The sequence below is a fragment of the Typopeltis vanoorti genome, chromosome 8 (genome assembly GCF_054136105.1).
Source record: "Typopeltis vanoorti isolate ZY-2024b chromosome 8, IOZ_Tvanoo_1.0, whole genome shotgun sequence".
NCBI lineage: Eukaryota > Metazoa > Arthropoda > Arachnida > Uropygi > Thelyphonidae > Typopeltis > Typopeltis vanoorti.
The window spans coordinates 120,203,816-120,220,491 of NC_143556.1; the positions used below are offsets into that span (position 1 = coordinate 120,203,816).

Below are 16,676 nucleotides of genomic sequence, written 5' to 3' on the forward strand. Positions count from 1 at the left end.
TTTTATATTGGTAATTTTTTTTAATTTATCCTGATTTTCACTGTAACAGTAAACGATTCGCTCTTGTGGTGGTTTGATTAGTTGATTACAGTGTTCTGTGAGAGAAAACACGAAAGTTGTTTTTCCTGACTGAGTAGCTCCCGATATAATACGTGTAAATGGATGTATGAACATTGGGAAAATGATAACATAATTAGACTGTGATTATTTTTATATAATCACAGATCATGTAAAAACAGACAGATACTTGTTTTTAATATAAAAAAAATCTCCCCATCAAGATTTTTTTTATCATAGTCACCATGTAATCATGCCAAGACAAATTTTTTTCTTTTTAAATTCTAAGGAAAAAAAAGTCATTGTGGAATAATAGTAACAATAACAGTGATGTGAAAACTGCACAAGAGAAGGGCAACACTGCAAATTATCATGTTGGGAAACAATCATGGATTTTTACCTACCAAGTAGAATGTTTTTTAGTTTTCTGTCCCATAGATGGCATTGTTTGCAAATCGGGTATGTTAATTTAAGGAATTATCGTTTAAAATATGCACAGGGAAAAGTGCATGTATCTGTTGACAGTATGCACTTTGCAAACGTGTATCCAAATCATTTTGTTACATAGGTCATTTTGAGTTGACAGCTCCATTTGTCTCTGTGGACAGAATATGGTACTGGTATTTAGAAGTTTTGTGGCTCACCCCTTACTGCTGCTATCATAGATTCCAGATTAATATCGGTGGCCGTGCAGAGAATTTAAAGTAATGTTTTTGCATTTGGTCACAATCTCCCCACCCCCTGAGTTCAATAGGAATAAGATTTGGGGCCTGTGGTAAAAAACTCAACTATAAAGCCACCATCTAGTTCGTCATCTAGCTCACCAGTGGACAGTAAATAATCGCCCGGTTTTTCATTGAATTTGACAGAAACAGTATCTGTATACAAAAGCCATCTTTGCAAAGTTTCCATGACCTCATATAACTTTATCCTAACATAGGCAGCTACAAATGAAGAGATGGCAGCATTCCCTTTCCTATTTTCAGGCTCGGTGCCATCAGTAGGAGTGTAGGAAACCATTATTTGCTCTTCTGAAACTAGCCTAGCATCTTGGATAATTTCACTGTTATCTAAAAACTACGAGGTCTCCTTAAGAGAAAATCAAATGAGTCTGAGTTCTCAACATTCTCATACTAAGCCTTCCCCATAGGGAATTCTAAAAAAGCTTAGCAAGTGAAAGTTTACTAGGGTTTTTACTAATATGTTCACTATTTAGCATAAAACCTTCCCTTAGCAAAAACTCATCCAGATGTATGGCCAAAGTGTTAGGTTTCAAAAAGTTTTAAAGAAATACTCTCAAACATATTCCTGCAATTGTAATGTCTTGGAGAAAGGAATCAATTTGGGTGAGCTGTATGAAGAGAGTGCAAAAAGTATTTCAACTGTCTGGTAAAACACGCACCTCATCTTTCGTATAAGCTAATAGTTCCACTTTCAGACAGTATTCACTGTCTAGCCGATTTTCGTACCAAGTCTCGAATTCTGTACGAGTTTCTTTGTTCATAAATTCAGGTTGGAAATATGATTTTTTGGGGATGACTCCACATTAAACTAGAGAATCGGATCTGTGAAACTTATGAGGAAAGAAATCCTTACAAAGTTCAGGGAGATTGAACATGGGTGGTAGTTTCCTTAGAGGGACGCTAATGTAGGAAAAACTGTCAAGCAATATGATGCTTAATGGGTCATAATAGAGAGCAAGTATCTTCGATCTGTCAAACACTACATGAGGTTAGAAATTTTTGGCAAAAAGATATTCCAAAATAAAGTACCTGTCAAAATCACAAAAATTGTGTGCAATCACATGGAAATTTTTGTATTTTGGTTTGACAGTCCAATGGATCCTTCCATTTTGTCACCTTTTCATGATATTCTTGACAGAAAACAATTCGGTCTAGTAAATGACCCACACAGTTTTCATCCCAGAACTCGCGTTCGTGACTACCAAAATCAGATAACACTGGAACATAATGATGATTTTTAGCAATACTTTCTGTGTCAAAATAAATCATAGAAACCTGCTTACTTGACACCTCTGATTATTGCACAAAACACATCTTCCTTGGGTGTTCTGACTTGCAGTGGCATTAGTAATTTTCAGGTGGACAGATATGGCTTTTATCTGTAGAGAAAATAGCCAAACACTGTCCGCAATGATGGAGTTTTGAACAAATATTATTTGTATGTGCAAATTCAGACAATCTTTGCAGTATAAAAATCTATTGTATGACTCGCACAAAAGAAGGTCCTGCACACTATGAATGGCATTTGTGAGAGATAAAAATATCCAAGAAGAGTAGGACCACTGGTTGTTGTCCATGGTTGAATGAAGGCAACTCAGTACCTTGATATTCTAGATAATCAGGTGCTGCCTACACTGTGGAGTTTTTATGGAACAGATCCATGTTACTATCAAGATACAGCTGTTATGGCATGGTATGAAGGGATGTGTGTTAAATGACTGCCTTGGCTTGCGCAGAGTACTGACCTCAACCCCATCTCACACCTGTGAGATGGTTTGGAGTGGCGATTGAAGTCTAGAGTAGCACTTTCTTGATATGTCGCTGAATGCAGTGCTGCTTTGATGGAGGAATGGAGACAAATTCCACTTGATGTCTGCAGCACGTTGGTGGAAAGCTCCCCTCAAATGGTGTAGAAGATGCTCAAAGCCAAAAGTCGACATACCCGATATTAGAGTTCGACTGCTGGTATCTATTGTGAATTGCTAGTGTCCAAATAATTATTGGTAGATATGTATATACCATTTCACCACCATTCATATTCAATAGCAATATAAACTCTGTGCACTATTGCTTACACGTAAATTCATTCAAACCGAAGCGCTTATTTATTTATTTTGTTCTTCTCCTTCTCCTTCTTCTCCTCCTCCTACTTTCACTTTATTTTCTTTACAGAATCTCAACTGGCAACTTGTACAACCACTCTCCACTTCAGTTATCCAAGCAACTTGAAATCTTTGATACAAACTATGGCATATGTGTGTCATGATATGGTAAATCTGATCTCTCATTCTATATCAGGGAAGGTCAAAACTAGATTATTTGAACTCCACTGATTTAAAATTTCCTTATATACTTTTAGCATTCAATTTGTCTTTATTGTTGTTCAAATGCCAACAACTACTAACCTGATTGATTATTCATCTCTGAAGTTGGATTTCCTGCTGGCCTCGCAGACTGTGAGGCCATCTTCTTTGGGGATTTATCAAACTGACTTGTTGTCTAGACATTGATTATCAATCAGAAGTGATGCCAAAATATTATTTGGTAGCAATTATCTAAAACAAAATCTACCCGATGATATAGGCAATAATCTTCCCCATCCTCCGAAAGTCCTAGCTCATGTCTTACATGACTCTTCTTCCAAGTATACTGCAGGTTTTATCTCTCTGATCGCAAATCAGATCTAACCCTTCTCCACTTTTCCTTTTCTGTGTAACATTCCTCACTCAGCTATCACTGTCCATCAGTCCTATAATAGGGCTAAATGGGGATGACCTCCTTCGTTTCAACTTCTTTTTTACCATCGTCAGAAGCAGTTTTGTTGTTATTGTTCGTTTTATCTGAATACTTCTTGCAACTTAAGGCACTCCAGTATTCAGCATGGCGATCTCATGAAAAGCCATGAAAATATTCGAACATCTGAAACATTCACAAGTGCCTGAGCTAAACTTTGAGCCCAAATCATACTGGCTGAAGAGCAGGATCACTACGTCTCACGTGACCATTCGTTTCTGTTTTCCTGATAAAAATAATTGCCCAGACTGGATAACTGAAATAAATAATCAGTATTTTAATGACGAACCAGCAAGGTGCATCATCATGTACACACTTTGATGAGTTCTTGATAAGAAGTCGGTATATCTTAAGTGATGCAATTTGAAACCGTAGGTTTGTATTCAGCCTGTAGCTCATCTGTAAAAAAAATCCAAATTTTTCAAAAGGGCTCTCAGAAAACTTCCTTACAACCGAAAGACAGATGAGGCTGACATTCTATCACTCTCCTCTAATCATTGTACAGACGAACAACACAAATCATTTCCCACTATAACAAGAGGCTTTTTACTGGAATGATCTGGAGTTGAATCTTAGCTATATCTAGAAGAACCTGCTGTGTGTCTCATATGCCGGTCTGGTTGGCCGAGTGGTTAGCGCTTCCACTCTCCAGCCGAAAGGTTGCGTGTTCGAAACCCGCAATAGGAATGGGTGTTTTTGAATGTCTGTGAAAGTGCTGGTTGGCGGTATATGACATTGGTGTAGATTATGAAGGCAGTTGCGGTTGGTGGAGCAGTGGAGATGAAGAGTTGTGGAGTAGGTGCCCTCCTTCGATAAGTCTTTGGACTTCCTGGACGTATCACGTAACGATAATAATGATAATAATATACACTGCTTGGAAATAATTTAACGGGTATCTTCAAGATCAAGAGACATCATGCCATGTAATATTTCAGTGTTTGTAGCCAGTATAAAATGGCAGAATGTGATGCTCCGAAGTAAGTGCCACTGTGTCCGAGTGAAGGAAACTGACGTAATTTGAAAGCATTGTGATAGAATTGCATGTTGCAGGCCTATCAGTTCAGTAAATTCTTGACGAATCGGGCCATCCCAGGTCAACCATCAGTAACACTATATTGAGAGGAAAGCGCAGAAAGTCAACTGCAAGTGTGATCCGCAGTTGACAACCCACCACAATCACCGAACGTGATCTTAGGGTGCTTTGAACGATAATATGTAAAAACCATCATTGGTCGCCGAGACGATGATTGCGGAGTTCCGATCATTCACTCGAATAGACTGCTGCTATAACGAAAACTACAATGACCTCTACAAACTCCTGCTCTCAACTCTATTCAACATCTGTGGGATGAACTCGAACTTAGGGTGAAATCAAGGCCACAGAACAGTCCATTACTTCATTACATGCTTACAAGAAGAATGGTCCAAAATTCCCATTGATCGCTATCGTGTGCTACTGGAAATTATTCCGTGCAGGTTACTGCGTCATCCCAGCGAAAGGTGATCATACATCTTAATAAGGTGGACACAATGGCTTTTGTTCCTCACACCATCGTGTCCGTTGACTTCTTTCCAAGCTGTGTAGATGTAATAGGCTTTAACTGCCATAATTCAAGTTTTTGATCTTGAAAAACAGAAAAAAACAACATAAGAATAATCGTAGTTAACACACATAAATAACTTTGCCTCATAGCCAGTATATTTATGTTATTTATGTTTAATACAAGTCTATTTATGATGCTTAAGCTGCAATTTAAAACAATCAGAACTAATCCTGGTACAGATGGTATCCCCATCGATAAACAACAAGTGAGTGGGATGCTCACTTATCGTTATTTCTCTTCCCCGTAGAGCAATTCTCTTAAAAATAAGATGATTGATAAAGGATAGATAACAATCCCCTTAAAAAATGCAGATCATCAACAGCCAGCCAACTTCTTTACTTACCTGAAAACCGACCTCTAATTTCTTATTATCAGTATGCATTCCCCCCCCCCTCTCTCTCTCTCTCTCTCTCCACAGTATATCCCTTAAACAGTGAGAGCAGACCTCGGGCACAAGCTACAGAAAGGTTTCGAGCATATAAGAGCATATTGATATTTCCAAGGTATTTCGTTAGTTCTTAACTTTTAAATTTGCGTTTTTATGAGTGCTCATGAGTCAGCACTCCGTTCGTTTATTGTATATCGTGGTGGATGAGTTCTGCTTCATCCTTTAATTTAATTCCATCTTCTCGCTAACCTAAAATATCCAGTTTCCTAATCTTAACATTAATTTTGGTAGCAGGGCGGGTTTTTAGGACTGACTGCCTCTCTTCACTAATTTAAGATGTTTGTTTAATTATCACTTTCTTCAATATTTACCGCTCTTTTACTCAGCATTTCTATCTCTCTTTTTTTTTTTTTTTTGTGAATTTCACGTCGAAAGGCTGTTGGCCTATAATACGTTTGTATAAACATTATGAGTTGGCTACGGGTATGGTCGCCAAACATGAGATTTTACTCCAAGCCACTTCAAGCCTCCAATAAGCCTCAAAGCCTTCAATGCGCTTTCACTGAATGCCATCTCTCACCTAAAGACTTCCAATAACCCCCATATCCACAGTGTAATTGGAACCAAGATCTTGTTGGCTAAAGAACGGATAGGTTAAGCACTCAGTCAACAAGGCCGACAATTATTTTTAATATGTTTCATGATTTTAACTAAAAAATGATTTCAATTGTTCCCAAGTATGACGTTAAAACTGCATATCGTATACAATAAATTCAATTATGACTAATGAAATCTGTTGTGGTGTTTTTTTTTTTTTTTTTACAATTATTTTTTAACTCTTCTTAGCATTTCGCCCAATTTACGGCGTATAGTATATTGCACATCTGTTCGACATGGAAGTGAAGATGAATGGCAGTTCCTCTGGGAAAGATATCGTGAAGCTAAAGTGGCTTCCGAAAAAGACAAATTGATGAATTCTCTATCGTGTGCTCGAGAACCTTGGCTTCTTTATAGGTAAGAAAATTACGTAGTATATCTAGAATCGACAATAACTCTCGTACTTATGACGTTAAAACTGCATATCGTATACAATAAATTGAATTATGACTAATGAAATCTGTTGTATATAAAGAGAATCATTTCAGAAATCCTGCACACTGCACTCATGTTAAAACAAACCTTTTTAGTGAAATCAATTCGCAATTCTTCAGTGATTTCATTCTTCCTTATCACTGCGACCATGTATGTTTGTCTTGTATTCCTGTTATCGAGCCTTTCTCCTTGATGTCCTTCAGAAATCGGTTCACTTCATCAGAAATTTCTTGAAAAAAAAGCGACACGGAGTAGTTCTTCAACTTAGTGAACAGAACAGATGGAAAGTTCGTTTCAGGCCCCCATGGGAGATAAGGAAGAACCTTTTCTACTCTGTGTGTGTGTGTGTGTGTGTTCTTTCAATCCAATGGTTGATGGTGTACCAATGCTATATTACTAGGGAATGATCATAAGAGGAGGCCGTTTCATGTTGCCTTCCTTGTCAAAGAGTATTGTATCTGTAAATATGTATGTGTTCATAGGGCTGGTTTGCCTGTTTTGAAGAGCAAAAAACTAGAGTTTCCGGAGAAAATAACCTTCCACCTCCATATGAGACGGGCAAACTGACCTTTCACTGAAAAGTTCCGATAAAGGTTTCTGGCGTCATAGAAGGGATTAGAACCCGCCCATTCTGACCAAGGGTTCCGTCGAAACCAACTGAGCTACGGAGGCTCTATATTTTAACATGATGAGCTATATTATGTGAAATATATCGACTCACACTATCATCCCAAATAAGGACTCAGCAACGAATCAGGTCGGATTTCTGCTGCGAATTCTGTGTCTAAAAGTGTCTTGCAGAAACTAAACTTTTCGTAGTGTGACAGTACCGCACTACGGAAAGTTTAGTTTAGGAAGCCATTATCACAGTTAACTTAATCTTCGAATGTTGTTGCTGACATTTATTTGGGCGGGGTTGATCGTATCTACTGTGAGGGTAGCTTTTGAATTCCTTAATATCTCGTGCCCATGCTTCATCTCTGGCAACAGTTCTGTTCAATAACTCGTTTCCTACATTCGAACGACGATGCGCAATTTAGCAATCCTCTTGGATACTTCTTGTTTCCAGGTCTTCTGTCAACGTGTATGGAAGCCATTTGGCAATAACTTTTTTCCCCCTAGTTGGCTGAGTAGTTAGCGTACCCGCTGTCCAACCAACCGGTCGCAGGTTCGAATCTCTCAGCGGACGTGGATGTTTGTGATTGTCTTTAGGTGGGAGATCAATTTCATCGCCTGATGTGAGACCACCGACTCGCTGATTCAAGTCCTGCAGTGGCTTCAAAAAGTTCAGTGTTTGTCTCTAGAGCAAGATTTCCAGACCATCTAAAAAATACAAAAAAATAATATATATATATATATATATATATATATATAATTGATAAAAATAGAAAAAAAATATTCCTAGCCGGCGTACGTTGTAAAATGTATTATACGTTTGCAAATAACCTTTCGTGGGTGGGAGCAACATAAAAAATTACCTTCTCTTGTCAGTTTTTCAAAACTTCATTCAGAATTTTGAATTCAGACGTCGTCAAGTTGTTTGCTGTCAAGAAAGAGAAAGCTGTCGATGGCAATGAACAAAATTTAAAGACACACTTAATATTTTCTGCATACAGACATTTTCAACAAATTGCCAGCTAAGGATCCACTTTCAAAACGTTGTAAATGGGAAGCGGTTTTGCCAAGATCAACTTTCATTCGTTGTAATGTAACATAAATTACTGATAATATTTGGATTATATAGTGTAAATACTGTACATGTATATGTAGACATAAAAATATAAATATAAGTATGAATATTGATACAAAAGTGTAAACGTAAATTGAATATATATGATAATCAGCTACTTGTAAGTGACATGTAATATGCATTGTATGCAATGAAGAATGTATGAAATAAGTTACCTACTGGCAGGGTACACGCGCGCGCATGTACACACACACACACACACACACACACACACACACACACACACACACATTCTTTTAAGCACTTTCTATAAGTGCTTAAAAGCAACACTTTGTCTCGGATGTAATTAATTGTGCAGTGTTAGACGAATTAACTAATGGGCTTCTATATTAGTCATCGAGGATAACACGAAGACAACAACCAGAAAAATTCGGTTAATTCTGAATATCTTGTATTTTATATAATACTGTCATGCAGAGAACAACAGTAGCACAACAACACCGACTGCTGTGCGCAGACTTTAAATTAAGATCGAAGATAAGAACTTCTGGTTGCCATGGGATGAAGACAATTAAGTGGTTTCGCTTAAAAGAAGAGAGTGTGAGGAATCGTTTTAGGGAGAGAGTGTTAGAGAGGATTTCGGATGGACTGGAAAGTGTACAAGATTGGTGGAAACATAATTCAAAAGTAATCCTGAGCTGTGCAATCGAGGTGCTTGGTGAGACATCTGGAAAGATTAGAGAGCAGAAGGAGGGTTGGTGGTGGAATAATGATGTACAAGTGGCAGTGACAGCTAAGAGGAAGGCAAAGCAGAAGTGGGATGAGTCAAGAGTGGAAGAGGATAGAGAGGTGTACAAAGAGAGAAAGCAAGAAGCCAAGAGAGTTGTGGCACAGGCGAAGGCCATGGCATATCAAGATCTGTATGATCAATTAGAAACAAAGGAAGGACAGAGAAAAATTTACCAACTAGCGAAATGTAGAAATTAAGCAGCTAAGGACATCTTACATGTGAGGCAGATCAAAGATGCTGAAGGAAGAGTATTATGGAGGGATGTGGACATAAGAAACAGATGGAAAATATACTTTGAGGGACTTCTGAATGAGGAAAATGCAAGGACTCACAGAGGAGATGGGCAGCCTTCTGAGGGGATGGTGCAGAACATCAGTAGAATGGAAGTGACAGAGGCCATGAAGAGGCTGAGGAATGGAAAAGCGGTGGGCCCCGACAGAATTCCAGTGGAGGCATGGAAGGCACTGGGGGAAGAGGAATTGACCTGCTGTGGGACTTGTTCATGAAAGTTTGCCAACAGGAAAATATACCCGAGGAATGGAGGGAGAGTACTCTTGTTCCCATCTACAAGGGTAAAGGGGATGCACAAGACTGTAAAAATTACAGAGGAATAAAGTTGATGTCCCTCACAATGAAGATCCTAGAAAGGGTTCTTGATGGTAGATTGAGGGAGGAGGTGGAGATTGCAAAGGAACAATTTGGCTTCATGCCTGGTAGATCAACAACAGATGCTGTCTTTGGGTTACGACAGATGACGGAAAAATATCGAGAGAAACAAAGGGAGCTACATCTGGTATTTATTGATCTGGAGAAAGCATACGATAGAGTGCCAAGGCAAGAAGTCTGGAGGTGTCTGAGGGAGAAGAAGGTGCCCGAGAAATATGTCAGGTTGGTGCAGGAAATGTACAGAAATGTGAAGACAAGTGTTCGGACCTGTTTGGGACAGACAGAAAGTTTTCAAGTAACAGTTGGCTTGCATCAAGGGTCAGCATTAAGTCCGTTTCTGTTTAATATTGTGATGGAGGTGGTAACAGAGGAGGTGAGAGAAGATGCACCTTGGACAATGTTGTATGCAGATGACATCTTGCTGTGTGTAGATTCAAGAGAAGAAGCGGAAACTAAACTGGAAAGATGGAGAAAAGTACTGGAAGAGAGAGGTATGAGATTGAGCAGAAGTAAGACAGAGTATATGTGTTGCGCAGTGGGCGGTGGCCAGGAGACAGACCTGGAGCTGGAAGGAAATGTCATCAGGAAGGTGAGAGACTTTAGATACTTAGGTTCGACAGTGGAAGAAGATGGAGGAGGTGAGAAGGAAGTGGGATGCAGGATACAAGCAGGTTGGAGGAACTGGAGGGAGATGGCTGGAGTGTTATGTGATAAGAGGGTGCCGAAAGGCAAAATTTATAGGACAGTAGTGAGGCCAGCTATGACATATGCTATAGAAACTGTGGCCCTGAGGAAAAATAACATTAGCAGGATGGAAGTAGCAGAGATGAGAATGCTTAGGTGGATGTGCGGTGTGACCAGAAAGGATCATCTGAGAAATGACTATGTCAGGGGAACAGTGAAAGTTACGAACTTAGGAGCGAAAATACAGGAGGCAAGGTTGAGATGGTTTGGTCATGTGATGAGGAGGGAGGACGAATATGTGGGAAGAAGGGTCATGCAGATGGATGTGCAAGGAAGGCGGAAGCGTGGGCGGCCAAAGAAGAGATGGAGGGAGCTGGTAGAAGAGGACTTGAAGATGAAGACCTTGGATGTGGTGACAGCCCAAGACAGGAAGGTGTGGAGGAGACTCATAACAAACAGTGACCCCACTTAAGTGGGAGAAGCTGCAGAAGAAGAAGAAGAAGAAGAAGACTGTCATGCAGAGAACAACACGTGTCTCCATATTCCTTTATCTCCGGTAATTTTTCACTAGTAATATTATTACTCGTTGGCCTAATACCCACTTAATCCTTGCCGATTTAGCTAGGAGGTTTACTATTTATAAGCTTTTCTCAGCAACATATGAGATGTGCTTAGTGAAGGTAAATTTTTCGTCTATAGTTACTCCTAGATATTTTAGCTCACTGGCTTCCTCGAGAACTTCTCCGTTTAGGAAGACTGTTACAGGTTGTTTTGATTTTTTGCATGAGATGTGAAGCACTTTAGACTTGGTGCTATTGAAGTTAACTTTCTTCTCGCGTACCCACTCCGCAGTTTTAAAGAGTTTTTCGTTGACCGTTATTTCTAACTGTAAGCTGTCGCGTCCCGTATCATTATCATCGCATCATCGGCTAAAGCTATCATCGGCTAAAGCGGAGAGCTTCGTTTGACTTTTTTTCGTTATTACAGTTGTGGTTTTTTATGTCATAGTTGCTCTTCTGTCTGAAAAATAATTTTTTGTAAGGTTGAGTAGGTTGATATGGCATTTTAAATCTATTAATTGATTGATTATGGCTGGCACCACGCAGCATCGAAGGCTCCTTGCACATCGAGTGAGATCAGTAGTACGTCTTTTTTTTGCTGTAGACTGTCTTCTGCAAACTCTTTAACCTCCATAATTGCGTCTACTGTCCTGGACTGAGGTCTGAATGCGTATTGATTGCTGCTTAATAGGTTTCTTGAGTAGACGTAGTGCATTATTCGCTTTATTAGAAGTTTTTTCCAGTATCCTGCCAGGAACGTTTGTGAAACTGGTTGGTCTGTATTTGTTAATTTCGTCGGTTGTTTCTTTTCCTGGTTTATTTATAGGTATAATTTTTGAGTGTTTCCATATTGAAGGAAATCGTCCTCTTTTTAGGCATTTGTTGTAAACTGTTGTAATTTGTTATGCATTCGGGGAATTCGAGGAAAGCTGTTAGAAGTATGTCGCTGCTCATTCAGTCTTCTCCAGGAGTTTTTCTTGGATCCATTGCTCTTAATACTGACTCAATTTCATTAGTTGCAAATGAGTCGTCGTCAGGAAAGTCTATATTTGTTTCCATTCTTTGTCTGTAAGTTTTGTGGATTTCTTCATCAGTTTATTCATCGCAATCTGGAATAAACTTCTCTATCATAATAGCTGCAGTTTCTGCTAAGTTTTTAGTGTAGGTGCCGTCTGTTTTCTTAATAGTATAGGTGTTGTCTTGTTTTTGCTTACTGCTAATTTATAAATGCAATTCCAGGGATTCGATACGGTTGAAACTACAAAATTTTTTCCATGATTCTGTTTCCGAGTTTGTAATTTTGGACTGATAGCTGTATTTGGCTTTATAGTAGTTCTGTCTTCTGCTCTCTCTTAAATCTTGGTTACTGTATGTTCTTTGATATAATCGTCTGAGTTCATTGACACGTTTTCTTAGGACAGTTAGTTCGTCGTTCCACCAAGGTACTGACTTTCTTCCATCGATGTTTAGCTTCTTGGTTGTTCTGAGTGTTTGGTCGCTGGATTTTATCAGACCTGATGAAAGTGCAGAAGCAAGGAAGTCTTTATCGGTTTGTGCTGATGCCCAAATAGCTAGGTTTTTGTCTAAGCTGAGCTGTTCTTCGCTATTCGCATCGCATTAAAGTGATTTTCTGAGATTAAGCGTGATAATTCTCTTTTTAATGCTTTTATAAATTTTTCTAGGTTGGTTTTATTGGTGAAGTATTTGTTGTTAATGCCATGGTTTGTGTTGTTTATTCCGTTTAAATTTTTGTTACTGATAATGAAACTTATTATGCGACTGTCAGAAAAGCTTTCCTCTTCTTCGTATTTCCATTCAGAAACCCGTGGTAAAATAGCGTTGTTTGCCATTGTTAGATCGATGAAGCTGCTTCGTCTGGTATTTTCGAATGTTGGAGTGTTACAATCGTCGTTTAGTATGTGTATGGAATTTGATGCTACGAAACACTACAAGTTTTTCCCTCTATTGTTTGTGTTTTCGTTAAACCATAATACCGAACGGGCGTTGCTATCTATTCCAAGTATTAGGCCGTGCTTGGTGGTAAAATCAGCAATATTGCTCTTTTTTCTAAGTCGTGTTTTATGTCTGTGTGATAGTCGAAATACATACTCGCAGCAAATGTTTTAATTCCTCTGTACGCAATTTCAATAAGTACCGAGTCCTGGTTGCTGTACTGAGTAATTAATATTGCCTCGACTTCATGGTTTACCGCGAGTATTGCAGTTCTCTTTCTTTCTGATCCTTTGGAAAATATTTTATAATTACTTAGAAAGCCGCATATTTTGTTGTTGGTGTTGTAGGGTTCTTGTATTACTGCCAGTTCTATATTTTGTTCTATTTATGAGTTCTGTTAAGTTATTTACAGCCTTTATGGAGCGTTGAAGATTTATTTGAAGGCATGCCAGGGATGTAGTGCTGTTTCTGCTAGCTCTGTTATTATTGCATTCCATAATCTGTGTTTTGAATTTTGAACTGTCTATAGTAGTTGTATGTCGGGCAGTCTTTGCTTAGTGCCATGTATTTGCAGTCGTTTTTGGTTTTGGCATGCCTGTTGTGATTTTGGCAGTTTATGCCGTTCATCTCTGACTTATTTCGTGGTCACTCGCTGAACTTATATTCTTGAGAGCAGAATGGACAGGTGGTTTTCCCCCTGCATGCAGTCTCGTGTGTGATGGTGAAAGTTATTGCACCTCAATAAAAGCACCTCAGAACGCTTACTGCACAATGGCAAATTCTTCACAACATTTTGACACGGTTTTTAGCAATTTGGTCCTCACTATTGGATCGACTTCAACAATTAAGTTTCTCTTGTTGGTGTTTTTATTTCTCATGATGAATTTTTGTGTCAGCTTTGTATCGGTACTGAAGAGTTATTCATTCTGCATGCGGATTGATTCAATTGCATTGTTGGTATAATTTTCACTGGGAATATCATATATAATGATTCTTGGATGATGTTTCCTACTAGGATTTACTACTAACGTGTCTTTGCATTCCTTCGTGATTTCGTTATGTAGCAAATCTATGTCGGTCATTTCTTTGGATTCAATTAAGACTCCTCCGTTATTAATACTTTTCATTTTTGTAATTCCGATTTTGATTTTCCTTGGGTCAATTTTTTCTTTGATGATATTTTTAGTTTCCTTGCCGTTTAATGGAGCTATCCGTTTCACTATTAGTTTAAAGTATGGGTTGTTTTCAGAGTCGTCTTTGTTTTTAGCATTGTTTTTAATAACATGCCAGTATAGCTGAGTAGGCTGAGCTACATTAGCCTGTTTCTGACTGCTTGTTCTATTGATACTTTAGTTTCGTTTTTCATTTTATTGAAACCTTCATTAGTTCACTCACTGCGGTTAGTATGTCCTTTTTTAAATAGTTCCTTAAATTGCCGATTACTTTGGCTATGTTACGCAGCAAAACTAGGGCTTTTTCGAACTCTAATTCGTCCCGTGCCACCTTCTTAATTACTTAAAGTTGTGGTGTTATAGCTTTCCTATGGAACTGCTACATTTTCTAAGATACAAATTTTAAGATGATGTACTTACAGTGTCCTGCTTGTTTCTAGAAGTGACGCTTCCATTGAGTTAAGCTTCAGAGGGTTGTTTCTTGTGACCTTTTTACCTCCCGATGGCAGCAGTTGGGAGAGGGAAAGGTGTTTGCCCTTGCTGTAGCAGCTAATCCTATTATGACAGGCATGTTGTCTTTGAGGTTGCTGAAAAATACATAGCCTGACCAGCAGTATTCAGTCGATAAAGATAGAATAAAATTTCACTCATACACGCTAAGAAATATGAAACTATAGAGTAAATTATTCCCTGTTAGATAGATCACTGTACACGCTATCAGTCGATACTAGATACATCCAGTTTTTCTGTTCGACACCTCACAAATTTAAGGTAAAAGCTGGAGAGATTTCAGGCAAGTCCATTCACGTGCCAGTCTTCTTGTGTGTGTGTGTGTGTGTGTGTGTGTGTGTGTGTGTGTGTGTGTGCGTGTGCGTGTGCGTGTGCGTGTGTGTGTGTGTGTGAGAGAGAGAGAATGGATAAAGGTTAACATTAGAGTGATTTTAAAAGGGTAGATAACAGTTGGAACTAGAGAGCATCGGTAAATGTAGCAGGGATGATCAGGTAGAAATATCTTCGTTTTATCCAGAATTGTGTGATAAAACAGAAAGGTTCAGGTTAACGTTTAGGTAACAGATGTGCTCTTGTTAAATTATTATAGTACAACCAAATAATGTAATAGTTTGACCCCGTCCAAGAAAAGCAATCAGTTATGCCTAAGAAGGCACATCAGAACATGTGAAGATTGTAGAAAGTGCATGAAAGGTTGACTGTAGAAATGTTCCAGTTTCTGCTATTTAATGCAGATGGATAATAAAGAACATGCTCTTCAATGAACAGAATATGGAACTATCATACCTGGTCACTACATTGCAAATAGTCCTGAATTAGAAGCCGCTCCATTAGAAGACTGGTTCAATTACTAACCTCTTGTATTTTTTATTTCGTATCCAAACACAAGTAGTACAGTAGTAAGAAAGTGGTACAACATGATTTAGACCAAATTAAGATACATTACAATGAGATAAGCTTAGATTTGGTAAGTGAATTATGCAGGGAAATAATAATTAAATATGAAAAAAGGAAACTACACATAATTTATGTACAATAGATATGGTCAGATGTTCCTCCAGTATCTTGCACAATCAACTGCTCTTTCTGTGTGCAGGATATAAGGTCCTCTTTTGTGCAAGGTGATGGAAGAAAGGGGCAAGCAAGAAGGTGTTCCATGGACCGGGTTGTCCCACACTCACAATTGTCTGGACCAGTGAGGTATCCCCATTTGATGATTTGTTTGCTGCGTCCTGTCGTTCGCAATCTGTTGAGGCTTTTCCAAATATTCCAGTCCAAGTGGGCACCACGTGGAAGATGTTAGGCTATTGGAATACCAGTATTATTTTCAGGATATAGTGCAAGCCATTGTTGAAGTTTTGTCTCTGGGAGGTTTTTAGGTGGTTCTACAATTGCCTCTACCAAAAGCTATGTCGGGATCTTAGTCTTTGGGGCACTGCGGTCTGGCCAAATAGTGGGTGGCATTCATCATTCATTTGTCTGCTTCTTTCATCAGCTGAGAATGCAGATCTTCGAATTGAAGGGGGTGCAATACCAGCCAAAGTATAAAGGTCTTTTAGTGGTATTGGTTTCAGGCATCCTGTAATTAAGCAGCAGCTTTCATTCAATGCTGGATCAAGTTTTTCAGCATGGTAGGATCTGGACCACACTGGACAGGCGTATTCAGCAGAAGAATAGCAAAGGGCCAAGGCAGAAGATCTCAGTGTGTTAGGGTTTGTACCCCATTTGGAGAAGATAAGCTTTCGTATTATATTGTTTCTTGCATTCACTTTTGCCTTTGTTTTTTCTATGTGGGTTTTATATGAGAGGGTGCGATCGAGAGTCACACCAAGGTAGATGGGTTCAAGGCATGTTCTATTTTAGAGCCTTTAAACTAACCTCTTTACATTAGAGGAATGAACTGTCGATATTACTTATGTCACTGCATACCAATACAGGTGGACGGAATGGTTCTGTTTACACGAAAATTCTTAC

The 16,676-nt window shown here is 38.8% G+C and overlaps 1 protein-coding gene across 1 annotated transcript in view; it reads left to right on the forward strand.

The window, feature by feature from the left end:
* Positions 1-16,676, forward strand: part of superdeath (Suppressor of ER stress-induced death) — a 503,396-nt gene that overhangs the window by 406,097 nt on the left and 80,623 nt on the right. Inside the window, exon 17 of the mRNA XM_090396917.1 lies at positions 6,432-6,599. Within this exon, the coding sequence (XP_090253043.1) occupies positions 6,432-6,599 (168 nt within the window). The remainder of the gene's footprint in view (positions 1-6,431; positions 6,600-16,676) is intronic.